The 21,336-nt window shown below is 38.9% G+C and overlaps 1 protein-coding gene across 2 annotated transcripts in view; it reads left to right on the top strand.

Moving 5' to 3' along the window:
- The window catches only part of chl1a (cell adhesion molecule L1-like a), a 58,144-nt gene that overhangs the window by 6,658 nt on the left and 30,150 nt on the right, over positions 1-21,336 (top strand). For both annotated transcript variants that reach the window (XM_066671895.1, XM_066671894.1), the window contains exons 2-14: positions 5,160-5,308; positions 7,632-7,740; positions 8,432-8,622; positions 8,715-8,837; positions 9,964-10,134; positions 10,235-10,264; positions 10,387-10,489; positions 11,552-11,733; positions 12,239-12,373; positions 13,084-13,224; positions 15,343-15,454; positions 20,450-20,616; positions 20,717-20,882. In XM_066671895.1, the coding sequence (XP_066527992.1) occupies positions 5,227-5,308; positions 7,632-7,740; positions 8,432-8,622; positions 8,715-8,837; positions 9,964-10,134; positions 10,235-10,264; positions 10,387-10,489; positions 11,552-11,733; positions 12,239-12,373; positions 13,084-13,224; positions 15,343-15,454; positions 20,450-20,616; positions 20,717-20,882 (1,712 nt within the window). In that variant the 5' untranslated portion in view covers positions 5,160-5,226. The remainder of the gene's footprint in view (positions 1-5,159; positions 5,309-7,631; positions 7,741-8,431; positions 8,623-8,714; positions 8,838-9,963; positions 10,135-10,234; positions 10,265-10,386; positions 10,490-11,551; positions 11,734-12,238; positions 12,374-13,083; positions 13,225-15,342; positions 15,455-20,449; positions 20,617-20,716; positions 20,883-21,336) is intronic.

The following is a 21,336-nucleotide window of genomic DNA, read 5'->3' as shown; positions in this document are numbered from 1 at the left end:
AGTGCGTCTTCAAGCCTGGTGAGAGGCTTTGCTGACATATGTCTCTTCAGAGAATCTCTTTTAGTTCTCTTCAGGAGTGGTGGGGCGTGTTGGAGGTTTGTGTGTGTGTGTGTGTGTGTGTGTGTGAGAGAGAGAGAGAGAGAGAGAGAGAGAGAGAGAGAGAGAGAGAGAGAGAGAGAGAGAGGCTTAGTGGAGCATGCCGAGCTTGGACAGTGGAGCTGAATGTGTTTAATATTGTAGTTGCTCTCCTCCTGGGCTCCGCTGTGACAGGGAATTATTGTGTGGACGTGTTGTGGATACTCCATGCTGGACTTGTTCAAGTGAGTACAGAAGTTTTATTTATTTTAGGTAATGATAGAAACTGTTTAAACAGTGGGTATACACTTACATTATTTGTGATTCAATTAATGGAACACCTACAGACATTTGAACTCTAATAAAGTTAACATATTTATTACATGACTTACATGTCAGCTGACCAGGGGCATACAAACTTTTGCACATGGCTTTAGGTAAAGTTTGATGTCTTCTGAGCAACAACGGTATGGGAAAAGTTTTTAAACCCATCCTCACAGTGAACACCAGTTAAGAGGGTTCTAACACCAAGGTGTTTTTGGGAAACTGCTGCTTTGTATGTTGCAGAAAAAGGTTAGCAGCCAAGCTCAGTTTCTGTATAAATTTTGAGGAAGCTTCTTCTTCATTATAGTTTTAGGCCACACTGCATATATCTGATCCTTGGTTTATGTACAGGGCTCTTGCACTGAAATGTTTAATTGATACAGACAAGCTATATGGAGGTTCTTTACTCTGTTAAACTAACCACTCACACATTTTAAGTTTATTTGCCATGATAGCTGACAGTAGCTGTGGAATAATAAGGTATTCATAATCTTGTCCAAACTCCAGATAAGCCTTTTAAATTGACAGAAGCCTCCTAACTTGATGAAAGACTATCTCTTCCTGCTCTGGCCTGTGTTATTAATGTGCCAATGAAAACTTGTCAGACAAAATACTACCGTGATGACAGAACGGTGGAGTGTATTAACACAGTTGGGAATATAGTACACAAAAGCTCTTAGAAGTAAAGTTAAGAAAATAGTGCTGCCATAGAAGAATACTTTCATGTTCCTGGTAGAACCTTTGATTGGCTGGTTTTTAAAGAGATCCATTTAAATGAAAGTTCCTGTTCTTAGATGACCAGGTTTGATTTCAGCCATCAGCTCAGTGCTAGAGGGCTTTATATCTCACTAGCTGTTCAAGAGTGTCCCATTCTAGTAATCTTTTTTTTTTTTTTTAAGCAATGTGTGCTCAACTGAACACCTGTGTCATGGTTAGATGAATTTGGTAAATAGGAGTGTCCACAAACATTTAGGCATCTAGTGTATTTGCAGTATGGATTTCATTAATGCTGATCCTTCAGGGTCAGTTTTTCCAGTTTCATAATACTGTCATAATATTCCTAGACATAAGTGATCTTTCATTCTATCAGAACTCTCAGTAGTGGTGTGTGTACATACAGGTCAAGATTCAAAATAATCTGGTCACGTCCCTTTTTAGCTGTGTTAATCATGTGTATTTAATCTGAATAAATAATTCATCAGAGCAGCATGGTGGTGCAGCAGGTAGTGTCGCAGTCACACAGCTCCAGGGACCTGGAGATTGTGGGTTCAAGTCCTGCTCCGGGTGACTGTCTGTGAGGATTTTTGTGCCCATAGGTGTGTGTGTGTAGCCCCGTGAAGGACTGGCGCCCCCTCCAGGGTGTATTCCCGCCTTGCGCCCAATGATTCCAGGTAGGCTCTGGACCCACCGCGACCCTGAACTGGATAAGCGCTTACAGATAATGAATGAAAAAATTCATCACTTTTCAGGATCAGATCCCATGACTTCAAAATGAATCAGTGTGTTAATTGGCTGTGTGTCCAAATATTTGTAATTAGTCAATTGAGTTACTCAAAGATGTATTGGTTATTAAAATAGATGTTCAGTTCAGTTACGCACACACAAAGCTTTTACACTGTCGGGGAGCTGCAACTGAGCCTATCAAATCACCACAGAAATGTTCCTACATCAGGTGTAAAGAAATATCAGTAGATGATTTTAAAGTAGCAAAGGTGGACAAACTGCTCAATAATATCTTTCATTTCAGAAGTAATGATGGGTGAGCAGAGGACAACAAATGTTTGACCATATGGTGTGCTACAGACAATCCTAAAAACATAGTAACACCGAAAAAGGAAGTGTGCCGTATTTATAGCTGTATTTATAGCTTGTCGAGTTTAATTTGTAGCACTTCCAGTTTCCTTTCCCTAAATTATCTGAAAACTTGAATCAAAAGGAGACAAACTCACTGAACCAAAAATACCTTGACACCTTTACCTCCATTTCCTCTTAAACTTGGCTAAGCAAATTTGTTTACAGAAACTTTTTTATTTATTTATTTTTTTGAAAGAGGAACACTTTTTCATCTCACCATGTCAGCAGTTCTGAATGCGATTATTGCTGGCACATCCAGCAGCAATTTTTCTTGTATTCAAATCCGAGAGGCTTTCCAGGGCTCCCCTGCTTGTTCGTCCAGGGAGGGGGAGTGTTTACTGTCAAGTAAAAACATTTTTTCAAAGACATTATAGAAGCTGGGCTTAAACCTCCTCCAAACTTGAATTATTGGTATTTGAAGGTCACTGATTCGATCCCAACATCCCATGGGAACATTCACAGCTAAAATGCCCTTGTGCAAGGCACCTAACCCTCAAAATTATCCTGGGGCACCTAGTATGCCTCTCTCTTTCTCTCTCTCTCTCTCTCTCTCTCTCTCTCTCTCTCTCTCTCTCTCTGTATATGTGTGTGTGTATGTGTGTTCAGTGCCATGGGTGGGTTAAATGCATAGGTCAAATTTCATTATACAGTTGTACAGTGATTATAAAGCATGTCACGTTATGTCACGTCACATGTCAGACTCATTTGGATGAATGCTAGCATCAGCAAATTCACTGTGAATATCATAAGATTTTGGTTTAAATTCCCCTCTACCTCCTGGAGAAAAAGTTACCTCCCCTCACTAATTGTCACTTTATTAACTGTACACTGTTAATAACTCAAAGTGGCTTGGTGGCTTGAACGTTCTCCACTCAGTGCTGGTGGAGTTTCCATGTTCTCTATGTATCTGTATGTGTTTCCTCCAGCGTCCCTGGTGTTCTCCCACATTCGTAAAACATGGAGGTTAGGTGAATATGTATGTGAAAGGATGTCTGTAGGTATGTATGCTTAGATATGTATTGGCACTCAATCCTGGGTGAACCCCCAAGTGCGCGATGCTGTCCTCCAGGTGGATGGTCATTCCTGGTCAAGGGGATGCTGTGTGTGTTGGGCTGACAAATCTCCACAAAGTGTGTGCTGAATCTAATGGCATTCAGTGTAGTGTTGGTTGTAAAACGTCCTTGGGTGTCTAGAAAGGTGGTCTCTAAGTGTAACTATAAATAAATAAAAGTGCTGTGCCTTGTTAATGTGAGGTCAAAAAACAGAATAAGAAAACTTTTTTGGAGTTTTGGATGTGCAAACACAGGGTCTTAGTTATAACTTTGCTGTGGTAAAATTAAAAACCTGGTTATTTAGTGGCCTTTTTTGGTGCCTGGAATGTTGCTGCCACTTTTGTTATGCTATTCTCTAAGAACTAAATTAGTTTTTGCCTTAGAGAACTAGGCATGCATTTACAAGTCTTCAGCTTCATGTTCATGTACAGCATTTTTGCAAGAAACAGTAATCCTCTTTCATACATGTTTTTAAGTTGATATATTGAATTGATATATCCATTATATAAATGCAAATTAGAATTCAGTACTATGAAACACATCTGAGCGGCACATTAACCATTACCTCTGGCTATTGCTTGGATACTTGAGTTTTTGGAAGTGTTAGTTGCTGTTAATTTGCAGTGGCGGGTATCTGAGGTATTTCCACCCTGAGTCTGTGTGTCGTGAGTATGTGTGATTAAGTGTGGAATGAGCCTTTGGCAAGTTAAAAAGATCTTCGGCATGTTTACTTCGTCTGGATTTAGGTCCATTGGGCCTTTTCCGGCCAGCAGTATGGCAACAGTAGGAAACAAATCAATCTACAATAAGACTACACTTAAAAAGTGGTACCAATATTTTGAAATTATTTTATTAATGCATTTTACCCCATTAACAACTTTCAGACATTATTAACAATCTACTGTACCTGAGGAATGTTGAATAAGAGAGAACAGACGGTAAGATACAATAACCATGTACCTAAATGTGGGCTGATCATTTAGTAACAGGTCAATCCTGCCCATAAAATGAAAGCTGTGGATCATCATCATCATCATCACCATCATTATCTTTTCCATTTGTACCTTTCAGTGTGACGGTGGAAAACTGTGGATTTTTATTTAAATTTTTTAATGAAATAATAACACTCAGAAACTAATTTTAAGTTATTGCTAGCTTATTTGTAATTTACTACCAGGTTTACAATGCTACCAGGCCTGGAGGGTGAAGCCAGCAATGGCTTCTAATTGAACTAGAGTTTGACATGCTTGAAGGAGCTAAGTGATATAACTAACTGTAAGTCATGACTTATTTGAATTAGCATCACTTTATTGGCCACTGGGCTTGCACACAGAGGAATTTGTTCTCAGCCTTTAACCCAATCCGTGCAGTGAAACACACGTTTACACACACACACACTAGTGAACACTAGGGAGCAGTGAGCAGTGGGTACCTTGACCAAGGTTACTTCAGTCATGACCTTCCTGCTCAGAGGATCGAACCGGCAACCTTCCTGTTATAAGCCCAGTTCCTTAACCACCAGGACACGGCTGCCCCCGCTAACAGATTATCTAACAGATACCCACATTGGCATGCATTCTACCAATGGTATTTTATGCTACTTTGTATTTTCATCTCTAGCCTGAAATAAAAATATTAAAATGATTTGACCTGGTTTGGTTGAACGTTCTCTACACCTAAGTGTCAAAAAGAATCTGAAATTGCAGTGAAGGCAGACCCTGTTCAAATGCTTTGAAGCCCTAGGGGGAATAGTCCCCTGCTCCCATATTTCTTATGAAATCTTATACCTGTACATACCTGTGCAGACAGCTAATATGTTCTTTCTCTGTTCTTTGTACATGTTTCTCTTTTTAGACCTCTCGTGCTTAATAGCCAGTCAAGTGTCTTAGGTGGGAGCTGGGGTCTTCATTAGGTTGATGGAATGAGGGGGCTTGGGGGCCTTGCTGTTGGGCTCCTGTTGGCCTTTTTATCTTCTGCCTTCGGCGTTCACATTCCTCCTGAGGGTAAGTAATCCGACAATAGGATTGTTCAGTGATTGCTGTTTTCATCTTTGCTCCATTTATGTTGTAACATTGTTTCTCACTGGACTAATTCCCTTTAACATAGGAACATTTCCTCTGTGGTCGCTGTTGCAATAAAGCCTCACATCTCTGAAATTGTAACTTTGCAGCAGAAGACAAAAACCTTAAATTTGAATACACATTAATGTTGTGAGGTTTTTTCCCTCATGTAATATGAAGTAGTCAAAATTAACAAAAGGAAGCAGATGGTATCAAAACTCAAACAAAAAAAAGTGTTGCGAGGTTTGATATGACATTAGCAATGGGCTATTTTCACCAATTGGCCTTTTGTGATTGACATTTCACAAGCATTAAATATTACGTCCAATGGAAATATATTTTTAAAATGCTTTAGTAGCTTTTACAATATTTTACTGTTGTTTTTTTCTGATTTTAAAAACCTAATTTCTAGAAAAGTTGGAACACTTCCAAAAAATGCAATACAAACTGAAATCTATAATTTGTTAATTCACTGAAATTTTATTGACAGACAAAAGGACTTTTTTCAGGGTTTTCAATGATACATTTAACTCTATTTGTAAGATGTAAATAAATGTAAAAATACATAAATAAATGCAACACATTCAAAAAGGACAGTGTCACACCACATTTTCTGTTAATTATACTTTTCAATACCTTCTCAAATTAAGACACTATTGCGATACTGCAAGAGGAAGTTTTGCCCATACATTCTTGCTGTATACAAAATCTAAGCTGCTCAAGAATCTGTGGTCTTGATATTCTGATGCTCTTCTTCATGATGTGCCATAGATTTTCATTAGGAGACAGAGCTTGACCTGCAGGCAGGCCAGTCAAGCACACACACATTGTGTCTACGAAGCCACACTGTTGTAACTCGTGCAGAACCAGGTCTGGTGTTGTCCTGCTGAAATAGTCATGGAGTTTCTGGGAAAAGATTTTGTCTTGGCCACAGCATATGTCTCTCCAGAATACGAATATGTCTCTGCATCAGTGGTACCTTCACATTTACCCAGATCACCCCTACCATGGGCAATTTCATTTGCTACAGTCTGGATGGTCTTTCATTTTTGGCACGCAGAATCCAATGTCTATTTTCCCAAACACAAGCTGAAACGTGGACGCGTCTAACCACAGAACACTTCCAGGTGATTTTGTCCCAGAGAACTTGCAAGCATTTCTGTACAAATATAGTATATCGATTCTTCTTTGTATAAAAGTTTCAGGTTCCATCTCTTGATGCAGTGGTGGACTGTGTAATAATAATATCTTTCATTTGAATTGAATTGAAGATTTTGGTTTGGTTTCTGATTGTGAGTGAAGACAATGTTTTTCCAAAATACTCCCAAGCCCATGTGTCCATCACAGTAGCATGACTGTTTCTCAAACAATACTGCCCGAGGACTCAGTGTTCACACACATTCAGCAGCAGTTTCTGCCCTTGGCCTTAAATCACTGAGATTTCCCCTGACTCCCTGAAACTTCTCATGATATTATGAACTGAAAGTGGTGAAAGACCTAAATGCTTTGCAAACTTGTGCTGAGAAACATTGTCTTTGAACTGACTGACAATCTTCTCATGAAGTTTGGCATAAAGTGATGAGCAATGACCTATTTTTGCGTTCAAAATCTGAGCCTTTGGTGAATGCTCCTTTTATATCTTTCATATTCAGCCACTTACAATGTAATGTTTCAGAGCAGTGTGACATGAATTGTTTATGGATTTTCACTCTTTTTGGAGTGTGTTGCAGCCATGAGATTATATCTTTTTTAATCCACAAAACACAGTGAAGATGTTTCAGTGTAAACACTGGAAATCCTATCTTTGTCTGTTAAATACATTTTCAAGAGAGTTAACAAATCACATATTTATGTTTTTGATGCGTTTCCAGACTGTCCCAACATATTTAGAAATGGGGTTTAAATGAGTTTAAACTGCTGTCCAATAAAAATCTTCACCAAAGTCATGACTTTATTGGACAAGGAAAAACATTCATAACTTTTAATGGAAGTCAATGTAAAAATTTTATTCCATGTAATTTTGAAGCATTTTTATTGATTCTTGGTATCACAAACTCTTCACACAACATGAAGGAGAGCTGCTGTGTTCAGATGATGCAAATTATGCAGATGATACAATCTCCCTACTATGCTGGACTCTGGCCATTCAGGGCTGGAGTTGTGCACCCATGTCTTAGAGCTTATATCAGTGTAGTTTATAGTTCACATATTCTGCATTTGAACAGCTTTTGGAGTCATTCTTTTCATCAGTGTCATTTTTCTACAGTGGAGCAGTTGCCCACAATTACACTCCAGCCTCCGAAATCTGTCATTGCTCTTCCATTTGATGAAAACTTCACACTGACTTGTGAAGCCAAAGGCAACCCCAGACCAACGTGAGTAACGACATCAGTCCACTTATTGATTATTGTGTGATTGGTTTTCACAAATTAAGGAAAATAATGAGTGAAGGATCCATTTATAGGTTCCATAGATGCAACACAGTGTGTGTGTATATATATATATATATATATATATATAGACAGCCTTTTCATGAACACTTCTCCTTGTTACAAGACTCACTGTCCATTCCCTCAGTTTACATGGACCATACAGGAGCACTTTGTAGTTCTACAATTAAAGACTGTAATCCAGCTGTTGCTCTGCATACTTTGTTTGCACGCATTCACCATGTTCCTCAAAGGTCAGGCCCCCACAGGACCATCACAGAGCAGGTGTGATGTGGAGTGGTGGACCAGACACAGCAGTGCTCCTGGAATTTTTAAATACCTCAGTGTCACTGCTGGACTTAGAATAGTTCATAAACTTAAACTATTAAGACAACCAAGTGACTTTATATCCGCAATGTGGACCAACGAGGTAGGAGTGTCAAATAGAATGGACAGTGAGTGGACACAGTGTTTAACTCCACTTGTAACAACACAACACACACTAACACACCACCACAACATTGGTGTCACTGCAGCGCCTATAAATGATCCAACACTCAAATTATACCTGCTCCTCTGAGGTGGTCCTGTGTGGGGGTGTGATATGACTGTGTATATATGATTACTGCTTGAACAGGTTCTACTGGATGAAGAATGGACAAGAATTTAACTTCCATAAGGACCCAAGGCTGATCAGACATGAGAGCAGTGGGACTTTTGTGATACCAACCCAAAAAGACCTTGCAAAATTTCAGGGCAAATACAGATGCTATGCCACCAACAAGCTGGGAACCGCAGCATCAGAGGAAACCGATTTTGTTGTGCCTAGTGAGTCACTTATTAGCTTATGTTTGTTAGCTGATGTATATTGACTTGTTCAACACTGTATTGTCTGTTTTTTTTACATCTTTATTGCAAAGCTTCACCAAAGTTTCCAAAAGAAAGGAAAGAGCCAGTGGTGGTGCAAGAGGGAGATTCTGTTATTCTAGAGTGTAACCCCCCCAAAGGCATTCCACCTGTCCAGCTCTACTGGATGACAATAGGTAAGTCGCTAAGTCACTACATGGTTCCACTTACCCCCTGCCCTCAGTATTCAAAATGATGTTAACCAACATACCTATCTACAAAATGACATAACAGATTTGGCAGTGAGCTGAGCATGAGCCATGTCTATAAACACCCTCTAACTTACATCCTCTCATAGTTTAGTATTTTAATATGTTTATTTTAATATATAAATATTATATAGTGGGCGGCACAGTGGTGCAGCAGGTAGTGTCGCAGTCACACAGCTCCAGGGACCTGGAGGTTGTGGGTTTGATTCCCGCTCCGGGTGACTGTCTGTGAGGAGTTGGTGTGTTCACCTTGTGTCTGCGTGGGTTTCCTCCGGGTGCTCCAGTTTCCTCCCACAGTCCAAAAACACACATTGGTAGGTGGATTGGTGACTCAAAAGTGTCTGTGTGTGTGAGTGTGTGAGCGAATGTGTGAGTGCGTGTGTGTCTGTGTTGCCCTGTGAAGGACTGGCGCCCCCTCCAGGGTGTATTCCTGCCTTGCGCCCAGTGATTCCAGGTAGGCTCTGGACCCACCGCGACCCTGAACTGGATAAGTGCTTACAGATAATAAATGAATGAATATTATATAGTGACATTGTCAATCACATGGACATTGTTTACAAGGTTTGCATTTGATTTACATTCTGCATTTTTTTCTCCATGTGCTTTGAGAAAAAATATGTAAAATATATTATTTTTTCCTTTATGCAAAAAATATGTAAAGGATGTTTTATCCTTCTCCTTCTTTATTCAAAAACACTGACAGTGTTAGAAAATGTCTTGCATACATGCCGCATAGGAGGATTATGAGAGGAAATGTGTAGACACCCCTTTGAACCAATGAATCCTGATACTTCAGGTGCACCCACTGTGGAGAAAGAAAACAGATACTGTGTGGGTTTAAATGGCCAAATGGACCTTTATTTACAAATGCAAACATAAAAACACTGCCCACTTTAAGGCTTGGAGACCATAACAGTGGGATTTCACTGCTGGTACCTTAAAAAACTGGCCTCTCTAAGTTCCCACAATGAGTTTTGGGCTTTTTGAAAGATGGCCTTATTAGTGGATGTGGGTGCTCATGTGAAGCTAACTGGCCTCTTGGTATTGTTCCCAGGTCTTCAGCATATTGAGCAGGATAATAGAGTGTCCATGGGCCTTAATGGTAACCTCTACTTCTCGAACACACTGGAGAAAGACAGCCGCAGTGACTACTGCTGCTTTGCTTCTTTCAGCAGGATTCGCACCATCGTGCAGAAAACCGCGATGGCTATTGTGGTCGTCCCATGTATGTGTTTACTTCTCTTGGCCATTGAAATATAGAGATTCATATGTTATCTGGTGTCTTAAAAAAGGAATTAAATTGGTTATGCCTTCTTTCCTGCCAGTTAACTCTAGCAGCAAGACAGATACCAGTGGTGAGCTAATTAACTCTCTCTATATATCTTTTCATTTTTAATTGTTCTTTAATTGTGGTTAATGTTCTGAAAATATCTGAATAGTTAGTGTGATGTACTTGGTCTTGAATTTGCCATCTCAGGTTTGGAGAAGAAACCAAATCTTATGGTGCCCTCTGGTGAATATTCTGAGGTAAACCTGGTGAAAGGAGTGGAACTGGAGCTAGAGTGTATTGCAGAAGGATTGTAAGTCGATACCTTTGCTTGTGCCAATATAATATTAGTAAACAGTTTTATCAGTTTTTAATGTCCACACTACTATTATTTTTGCCCATCCTTTTAGTCTTAAAACAGAATAAATATTTCCACTGTAAAAGAGTCACCGAAAGTCCACTTCTCTTCAGCATTTACACTGCTTATGTTTTTTTATGTCAGGTATATTTTCTTCTCTTCTCCTGATGTTGACAAACGTAATGCTAAAGTCAGAGACTATAGGCAGTTTTCCATCCACAGAGATTTAGCGAATTATGGGAATGCACCTGAAAAAACCTGGAAATGGGCGAATGCAAAATGCAAAATTCGAAAAAAGTGCAAGAGCACAAAAGGGCGATGGAAAAGGGTTTATTGAATAAATAATGAAGTTTCAGCTGGTTTATACACACTGCGCATGCGATACAGCGCGAGCCAGAGACCTGGACTGATCCCGCCATCACAGACTTTTAATGGACTTCCCCGACTCTCCTACCTCTTCCCCCCCTCTCAGAATTTTACCACTCTGTTTTCACACCAACACCCGTGCTTCTTATTTTAGTGCATGTGTGGAATATAGTGGACACACATACAGCACTGAGCAAAAGTCAGAGACCACACAGCATTTTACCTTCCACTCAAAACATTAAGAAGAAGATCCACACCACAGAAATGACACAGACGGCCAACATATATATATATATATATATATATATATATATATATATATATATATATATGATCAAGCTTTTTGATATAATGTGTGTTTTTGATACAAACAACCCACTCAGATATAAACGACACCGTCCCTGATCACGGGGCCTACGTCAAGTTTATTCGCAAAAGTGCATTGGATGGAAACACGACTCATTTCGCATTTTTTTTCTGCCGATATTTATGTATTACGCTGTGACCATATGCGGACGTTTTGGATAGAAACCCACCTTATGACTGTGCCTATTTTTGAAGAGTAAAAATATGCCCAGTTCTAGATGAATGCATATATATTTAAAAATGCATTTGATTTGTGAGTTCTAATTTGATATTTTCCTGTGTTAGCCCCACTCCAACAATAGAATGGACCAAGATGGGAGAGAAATTGCCGAAACGAGCCAACAACAGGAACTATGGAAAGGTGTTGACTATATCAAAAGTGACAGAACAAGACAGCGGGAAATACATGTGCAAGGCCAGGAACTCTGTTGGTGAAGCTATCCATCAGTTTAATGTGGAAATAGAAGGTTTGCAGTCATTTGTTCAGTTAGAAGAATGAATGTGAAATGATAACACAGATTCATACTACACTGTAGTGCTTCCTAGTGAAACACAGTATCAGTGACAGTTTCCGGGTTAAATAAAAGTTTCACTCTTGAGAGTGGGGAAATGGTTAATGATATTATATTATTTTTTAAAAATATGATTTCCCCCTCCTGAATGTGCATGGTGATGTATTTAAAACTCATATGTTTTAGAGGTGAGTTAACGTCATTATGTTTTGATGGAGGAAGGCTAGAATTGACATTACCTGATGAGATGAAGATGACAAGATATGCTTAATATATTTAGGGAAATGAACTAGGAGGGTAAAAAACAAATTCTTATTTCAGCTTGCTTTAACACTTTCTCTTGTAATATTTGTGTAATAATCGATTCTAAACAGTTTTGTTGATATACACAGGATGGCAGTGTTGCTCTAGTTGGGATGGTGTCATGAATACAATCTTAAAAACACATTCTGTTCCTCAGAACCTCCACGCTGGATAGAAGAGCCTGTAAAAAGTCAAGTAGTCACGATTGGATCTGATGTTCACTTCAAGTGCATTGCTGCAGGGAAGCCACAACCCTCTATTACCTGGATGAGGAATGGGGAACCTTTCCATGGTCAGTTTAATTATTTACTTTAACTGCATTATTGTCTGGCTCTTAACATTTTAGAAATGCGATTATAGAAATGACACAATAGCAACTCTAGGTACTGTATTTTTTATTGTATTATTCATATCACTGAGATAAATAAAAGCAGCAAAGATCAAAATAGTTTCTTTTAAAGGAACACTCAGTCAACCTTGTTTTGTCATTTTGCTCCTGGTGCGCCCCCTAGTCTGATTCACTTTTATAGCACTGTACTGAAATCAATGAGAAGGTGGTGGGAGGGAGAGGTGTTTTCTTACCCTCCTCCAAATGTTACATAGTGCATTTTCTGCAGTGCTGAACCCAGAGTAGTAACGACTTCTAGCTGTAATTTTAAGGTAAAAATATTATGCAGTATTCCTATAAGTGGGAACATCTGGGTATCTTAAATGTTTGTAATTCTAAATGGTGTGTCATAAATGAACAAATTATTAATTCTATGCAATATAAGGATTTATATTGACTTTACATTACATTTGAGAAGTTCCAAATATATACATTCCTCAGTTATCCCACAGTTTCTTAGTGTAATAACTAAATAATAATCATAGGTGTTCTTGATGAATGATATTAGTAACACTGAAACTCTACAATTCTAGAATACTAGAAGTTATTTGCTTTGTTTTCCACACTACAGAATAATTTGTCCAAACTTAACCAACATCACATTTTCCCTACAGGGTTCTCCTCACTCCAGAGCAAAGTGATAGGTGACGAAATTTTCCTTGTCAGAGCGTTACCAAATGACAGTGCAGTGTACCAGTGTGAAGCCTCCAACACCCACGGCACTCTGTTGGCCACTGCCAATGTCATGGTTATGAGTGAGTAACCTTATTCTGCATTGCAGTAAAATTGGCCTGTACTGACTGTAAGTTTAGTAGAAAGTTTTTTACATCCTTTACAACATGTTAATCAGCAACCTTTAAATTTTAAATAGAATAGGGCATAAAATGCTTGATAAATGAGTTTTAAAATTCTTACTTTGAGATACAATAAGTTATGATTTGTTGAAAGTTATGGTGGTTTACACCAGCATTAATGATAATGATATGTAATATTTAATACACACTGTAGGGCCGTTTTATAATGTACAGCTGTTTTATAGCTACGCTCATAAGCAATTCTTCACAAACACTAGGGGCAGTGAACACACAAACAGAGCAGAGGGCTGCCAACCACCTTGGTGCCCAGGGGTTGGGTGCCTTGCTCTATGAATTAATTTTTCCTTGCTGGTCCCAGGAACTGAACCACTGACCCTCCGGCCTCAAGCTCGTTTCTCTAACCTCAAGACCACGGCTCCCCATTGTCACGGTCTCATACAAGTGATACTCTGTATCAGTATTATTATTATTAAATAATACTTTCCTCAAATAATTAATATCTGCTTAGTTGTGCTGCTGTGGGGGGTCTTAATTGGGTAAAGTATGGCTAACAAATTATGCAAATAAATGGATGTATCCTTGTATACCTATCAAGAACCAAGTGCACTTTTGTCCCTGCTGAAAAACGCACAAACAAGTGAAGCTGATTCATCATCCAAATCATAAAACTTCCATAGGACATGGAAACAAATGGAGATTTGAGCACAGTTGATGAATCAGCTTCAGTGCACCTGAAGTCAAGTGCTGCCTCACTGTGCCTCATTTATATATAATTTACATGAAGCACACCCTACTTCATACAGATATAGCTTATGAAAAGATAGAATCCGGGGGAGTGTGCGTCAATACCTTTCCTCATAGGTGGAGTCCCTGCTGACCAGATTTTATAGTGTTAAAATAGGATTTCATAATATGAACAGAACGTCTCAGATTTCTTTTCATATTTCATATTTATTTTTCCATAATATATTTACGCTATGTATTATATCAGTGTATTAGAGGTTTGAATGCATTAGGTATTTTCTGGGTGGCACAGGTGTTCAGTGCAAAACAAATACCCTGGAAATCCTTTTTTTTCCATCCTTTTGTCAGTTAAGTAGGATCAAGAGAATTAACCATGCACAGCTCCTTTTAAACTACTCAGCTGCAAATCATTCTTTTATGTTGTTGAATTGTGTCCATGCGTTTGTAATAGACCTGTGTGTGATTGTACAGGTACGCATAAAAATGAAATTGATAAATATCACAATGATCTGTAACAATCATATTCTCATTATAGAGTAAGATTTGATCATAAACAACTTTGATGACCCGTGACCCTGAACTGGATAATGAATGAATGAGTGAACTTCGATGAATATGGGTCAGGGAGTGTAGATTCATGGTACCTAATAAAATGGCGAGTGACATAGTATAAAATGTAAATATCTACATTGTAGTTAATGTAGATTAACTAGTGCTAACTTAATTAATTCTTTTGTTGTCTGTAACCGCTTATCCAGTTTAAGATCATGGTGTGTCTGGGGCCTACCCTGAATCACTGGCCACAAAGCGGGAACACAGTCCTTCATAGGGCGACACACACTAACATATTCACTCACCCATTCACAACTATGGACAGTTTTGATTCGCCAATCCACCTACCAGTTTTTTACAGACAACATTGTCATTAAGTCATCTCAGATTAAACTACATTATACATTATGTATATTACATTTTGTTTACACTGACATTTGAAAGAATAAGTGTCTGGGTAGCTATTCATTTGCAGTTGACATTAGTAGAATTACTTGCCAGGAGAAAGCATGGTGTGTATGAGTAAGTGCCCTCACTACAGAATGTTTTGTTGCTTTTTGTCTTACTCGTTGCTAGCAGCAGATCAAAGCTCTTTTATATGTTAATGGACTCAGCACTTAATTGTGGGACTGACTGTGTTACTGACTGTCTTACATGCCCCAGCTTTCAAATTGCTCAGCGGAAAAGTGGTCCATATGCTGCTTAGGTTGTTTGATGCGCATCCACTTGCATAAATGACTAATGGTTTCTGCTTCATCCAAGATCATCCGCCTTTGATCCTGACACAAGATTATCTGGAATACGCCACTGTCAAAGGGAAGCGTGTCACCATGGACTGCAAAGCCTTTGGCTCCCCACCTGCTACAATACAATGGTCAGTCTCATGCACTTATGTAAAATAAATTGAAGAGCTCATCTGGATGTCTTTTTGTATGTCTTCGGTTTTAGTTCATTTGAATTGGATTTATCATTGGAGCATTGGGCTACTTCATCTAAAGTGACTAACAAGCCTCAAGGGATAATAAATTAGCATATCAAACTCAACTAATTACTAATTCTTTACTTGTATGCATCATTTAATGAAGCCCTAGCATCTGAATTTTCATATTTCCTCTCACTTATAGATGATGATGTACTAGCACTGGCCCAAGCGATTTTTTTCCTAAGAATTTCTAATGATTCAAAGCATCTTATAGAGACCAGAGTTTCTCTTTACCACATATATTTTTTCCAAATGTCTAAAGTCAGTTTTTGGCGTTCATCCATTCATGTTCACCATTTTAAATCTCCTTTGGTCCATATGTTCTCTAAGCTTGATTGAGCTCATATTACCCTAAACATAGGACAGAAAACTTGGTTATCTCTTACCTCATCATATCAAACATCAAACATGTAATATTGCATTACTAATTATATTTGAAATTGTAGAAAATTCACATTTGATTGTGAATAAAATTCATATACAATGCATATAATCCCAATTGTAAACATATGAAAATATCCAGGTATTAAAAAGTATGCAACTCTATGATACTTTTTTATTGAACCATATCATTTATCATTTATTTAGCAGAAATCTATTACAGGTGCTGGTAATAAAATTAGAATATCATGAAAAAGTTTATTTATTTCAGTAATTCCATTAAAAAAAGTGAAACTTGTATATTATACTCATTCTTTACACACAGACTGATTTATTTCAAAGGTTTATTTCTTTTAATGTGATGATTATAACTGACAACTAATGAAAACCCTAAATCTCAAAAAATCACAATATTTCTTAAGACCAATGCAAAAAAAAAAAAGATTTTTAGAAATGCTGGTCAACTGAAAAGTATGAACATGAAAATTATGAGAATGTACAGCACTCAGTACTTAGTTGGGGCTCCTTTTGCCTGAATTACTGCAGCAATGCGGCGTGGCATGGAGTTGATCAGTCTGTGGCACTGCTCAAGTGTTATGAGAGCCCAGGTTGATCTGATAGTGGCCTTCAGCTCTTCTTCATTGTTGGGTCTGGCATATTGCATCTTCCTCTTCACAATACCCCATAGATTTTCTATGGGGTTAAGGCCAGGCGAGTTTGCAGGCCAATTAAGAACAGGGAGACCATGGTCCTTCAACCATGTACTGGTAGCTTTGGCACTGTGTGCAAGTGCCAAGTCCTGTTGGAAAATGAAATCTGCATCTCCATAAAGTTGGTCAGCAGCAGGAAGCATGAAGTGCTCTAAAACTTCCTGGTAGATGGCTGCATTGACCTTGGACCTCAGAAAACACAGTGGACCAACCCAGCAGATGACACGAACCATCACTGACTGTAGAAACTTTACACTGGACCTCAAGCAACGTGGATTCTGTGCCTCTCCTCATCTGCCTTTCCAAAGGAATTACAAAATTTACTTTCATCAGAGAACTTTGTAACAGGTTTCAGCAGTCCAGTGCTTTTGTCTTTAGCTGAGGTGTGATGCTGTCTCTTGTTTAAGAGTGGCTTGACACAAGGAATGCGACAGCTGAAACCCGTGTCTTGCATACGTCTGTGCGTGGTGGTTCTTGAAGCACTGACTCCAGCTGCAGTCCAGTCTTTGTGAATCTCCCCCACATTTTTGAATGGGTTTTGTTTCACAATCCTCTCCAGGGTGTGGCGCAGCAGGTAGTGTCGCAGTCACACAGCTGCAGGGGCCTGGAGGTTGTGGGTTCGATTCCCGCTCCGGGTGACTGTCTGTGAGGAGTTGGTGTGTTCTCCCCGTGTCCGCGTGGGTTTCCTCCGGGTGCTCCGGTTTCCTCCCACAGTCCAAAAAAAACACGTTGCAGGTGGATTGGCGACTTGAAAGTGTCCGTAGGTGTGTCTGTGTTGCCCTGTGAAGGACTGGCGTCCCCTCCAGGGTGTATTCCTGCCTTGCGCCCGATGATTCCAGGTAGGCTCTGGACCCCCCCGCGACCCTAAATTGGATAAGCGGTTACAGATAATGGATGGATGGAATATATCGGTCTGTGTGTAATGAATGAGTACAATATACAAGTTTCACTTTTTGAGAGGAATTACTGAAATAAATCAACTTTTTCATGATATTCTAATTTTATGACCAGCGCCTGTACATTGAAATGCATTTCATTACAATGAATTTACCACAGTGTTTTAGCCATAATGCAGTATGGAATCACACATGTACATGGGGAGAACACACCAAACTCTTCACAGACAGACACCCGGAACGGGACTTGAACCCACAATCTTCAGGACCCTGGAGCTGTGTGGCTGCGACACTACCTCCTGCGCCACCATGCCACCCCATGTTGACATGACTGCATCACATAATTGTTGCAGCTGTTAATCTAAAGCACAAATACCTACACTGCTTCTTTTCAAACTACTGCTAATGCAGTGCCATTGGAAAGATTACCATGCTAGGAAGACTACACTAACTGTCCGGTTCTATAATATTAGCAAACAGACACCTGGATTGTCCTCTGTTGGCTTTGCCTTCCTACTCACCCAGTGAGCATGATGTCTGTTATGTTTTTCCCCATTGATACATTCAGCAATTTGGGCAACATTTAGACAGTTACACCATTCAGGAGGCATCCCCAAAGATATTTTTCTGATCTCCACTTGTAGAGAGTCGTTATTCAAGTTACTTTAGCCTTAACGTCAGCTCGAAATTCTCATCAACAAAGCATTTACACTCACAACACATCCACTCTGTGGATGCTGGTTGCTTTTCACTCTGTTATTTTGTAAGCTCTAGAGAATATTGTGTGTGAACATGTCAGGAGAAATGTTTTTGAACAACTCCAACTTTATCTGCCACCAACAATCAAGTGATGATCCAAGTCCCTTAGATTTTATTTTCCACATTCTGAAACAAACTCTATCCCATGCTCTTATTCAATGGTGGCATACGTGAATTGTTCTTAATACAGAAGCTGGGATGCAAATATTGGACATTTTTCAAACAAGCAGATATTTATTCTGTAAAAGATGTAAGATCACTCCTGCGGTTGCAGTGCACATGGGCCAAATTGGTGTCCTGTATTTACAGACAGCTGTTAATTTAGGGCTTACTTGTGTATTATTTTAAAGGCTTTGATTGAATTCTAATCATTTATCACTATTATTACATAACTGCCATTTTCTCTTGGTTTTGCGATACAATTTCAATAAATCTTGTTTAAATAAACCTGTAACTCTGAAAACTCGGCCTAAGGAGTTTATAAAGTGAAGCTTCAGAATACTAAACAAGGAAACCCTAATTCTAATTCTTTGAGCAAGCTCTGTATTAATTATATAAAGCAAACCTGTCTTACATAACTCAACACTGCAATCTTTTCTGTACCTTACAAAACAGTACCTGCAGTCACTCTCATATTTTTACACTCATGAGCCTCTCCACTCACATTAGCTCATTTCACCTGAGTCTCTTCAGCTTCACAAACACTTCTTGACAATAATTCTGATGTGAAGTAGAACCCAATTAGAGAAGTGAAGCTACAGTGCAGAGAAGACAAATGAATGAACAGAAAGTTTTTTAACATACACAGGGAAACAGAAAACTGATGTGAAGCAATAAATAAATAAATAAATAGTCACGGTTGGGCAGGACAGACAAAGGAGGCGGACGTAAATGCAAGGAATACTTTATTTAAACGGGACCAAAAACAAAACAAACACGAGCAAGGAGGTTCACACACTAACCACATGAACGAAACAGGAATAGACAGGAAGACTTAGTCAGACAACCGTGAACAGGGGTTAGACATGGGAGACGCAGAGACAGAGAAACACACATCTACACACACAAGAAACAACAAGGAGCACTGAAACAAAGGGACTATATATACACTGAGCATTGACAAGGAACACCTGGGACTGATAACGAGAGGGCAGGACTACAAAGGAGACACTGACAAGAGGGCGGAGCTAAGGCAGGACTAGGGCAAAGACAAGAACAACAAACAGAGCCATGTGCTAAATGAGCACATGGTGAGGAAAACAAACACAGGACGTGACAAATAAATAAATAAATAAATAGAGATCAGACTTCTATAAACAAAGCCTAAATTATGCAAAGTTCCTTCAGGTTTCAAATCTTAAGAGATCAATCAACAAACCTGAAAGTGTGCCGGCAGTGAACAATACAATGAACTAAAGCCCAGGTTCATGAACTGAATGAACTGAATAATGCATTAAGTCTAAGAACAAATGACTTAAAAAGACTGAAAATATGGAGAAAATATAGTGACAGGTGCTATAAACTCTAGCACAATTTCAAATTCCAGACTAATCTAAGGGCATTTACTATCTCTTTATTTTTTTTTTATCTATTCACCATGGCTTTATTTTAGATAAATTAGCTTCCTCTATGTAGATGAAACCTTTTTTGTTCCTCTGTGTTATTGTAAATAGAGCTTTAACGAGTATATTCAACCTCTTTTAAAGAGGTAATAATGAAACCATTATTAAATGGTTTAAGTTCCCCACAAATTACCCCAGTGTAGGCCTTTTTTCATAGCAGATATTACATCACATTTGTTCTTTCTTATGTAGATTTCAAAGTAGCCTTAATTACTCAGGAATCTTTTGTAGGTTAGCACTGGTAAATCTGACCAGCACTTGCTGCTTTATTCACTTGCTCAAGTTCTGCAGTCAACAGGGGGCTTCATAGTGAGCTTTGGGATTTAGCAGGAAGCAGCGAAGGGCAGTTTTTTGTTTTGTTTTTTTTTCACTGAGGGCGGAATGCCAAGGCATTTTCAAATTTTATGAGTTCAACCAAAATGCACCTTAAACTCCAATAAATGAAAACTTTCAAACTAGGTTATCCCCTGAGGCAGCAGTGTTAGGAAAACAGTGAGCAGCTGAGTGTTTGTTTTGTAGGAGAAGAGAAGACCCAGAGGGCTCAGTGGAAGAGGAGAGATTCTTACTCCATAAAAATGGTTCGCTGCAGATTCTTGCCACTGAGATGGAAGACATGGGGAAATATATGTGTGTTGCAACAAACATAGAGGGTTCCTCCACCATCAGTGCAGAACTTTTTATAAAAGGTTAGAGGTGGTCAATCAATAAATAACTAATGACTCTTCCTACTGTAATTCACAGAGATGTGTTATGGTCAGTATGAAAAACTTTGTTTTTCTGTGACAGAACCGACTAGAATTATGGTCCCTCCTCAAGACTTGGAAGTCTGGAGAGGGTCTACAGCAGAGCTGGAATGCAAGACTGATTTTGACCCGACGCTCATGGAAGAGATTGAAGTTGTATGGCAGAAGGATGGGAACGATATATACTACAACTTCAGTGATGATTCAGGGTAGAACAGTAGATTATAAGATGGAAATGTTGTTCATAGTTTTTGTAATATTACTGTGATTTTAGGAGCTAGGCATTGTAGCTGCAGTGTGCTGAGAAGCTAAAAGCAAAAGCATAAACTCAGCTTAAACACCTCAGTACATTTCTTTTGGTAACATAATAGAATCTGAAGTTTTTATTGTACTTTCCATGCACTTGCCATGTAATGTCCCACATTTTAGAATTTACTGTCATGGTACGTACAGTGTAACTTTAGTCCTGCCTGCAATTTGGAATGTAATTTTTCTGTACGTACAGTGTTACTTCCCCTTATGAATAAAATATTTACCTGTTCCAACTCATACTTAGATATGTACAGGGAGCAGTAACAGAAGTACTGTCTGTGGTGGTACACTCAAGGCTACATATTCTGTACCTTTCATTAAGGAACATAATTGAACCTTATTCTACTTGTT

This window comes from Hoplias malabaricus, chromosome 5 (assembly GCF_029633855.1).
Source record: "Hoplias malabaricus isolate fHopMal1 chromosome 5, fHopMal1.hap1, whole genome shotgun sequence".
Lineage (NCBI taxonomy): Eukaryota > Metazoa > Chordata > Actinopteri > Characiformes > Erythrinidae > Hoplias > Hoplias malabaricus.
The sequence above is the reverse complement of the archived record's forward strand: the minus strand, read 5'-3'. Positions and strand labels throughout refer to the sequence as shown.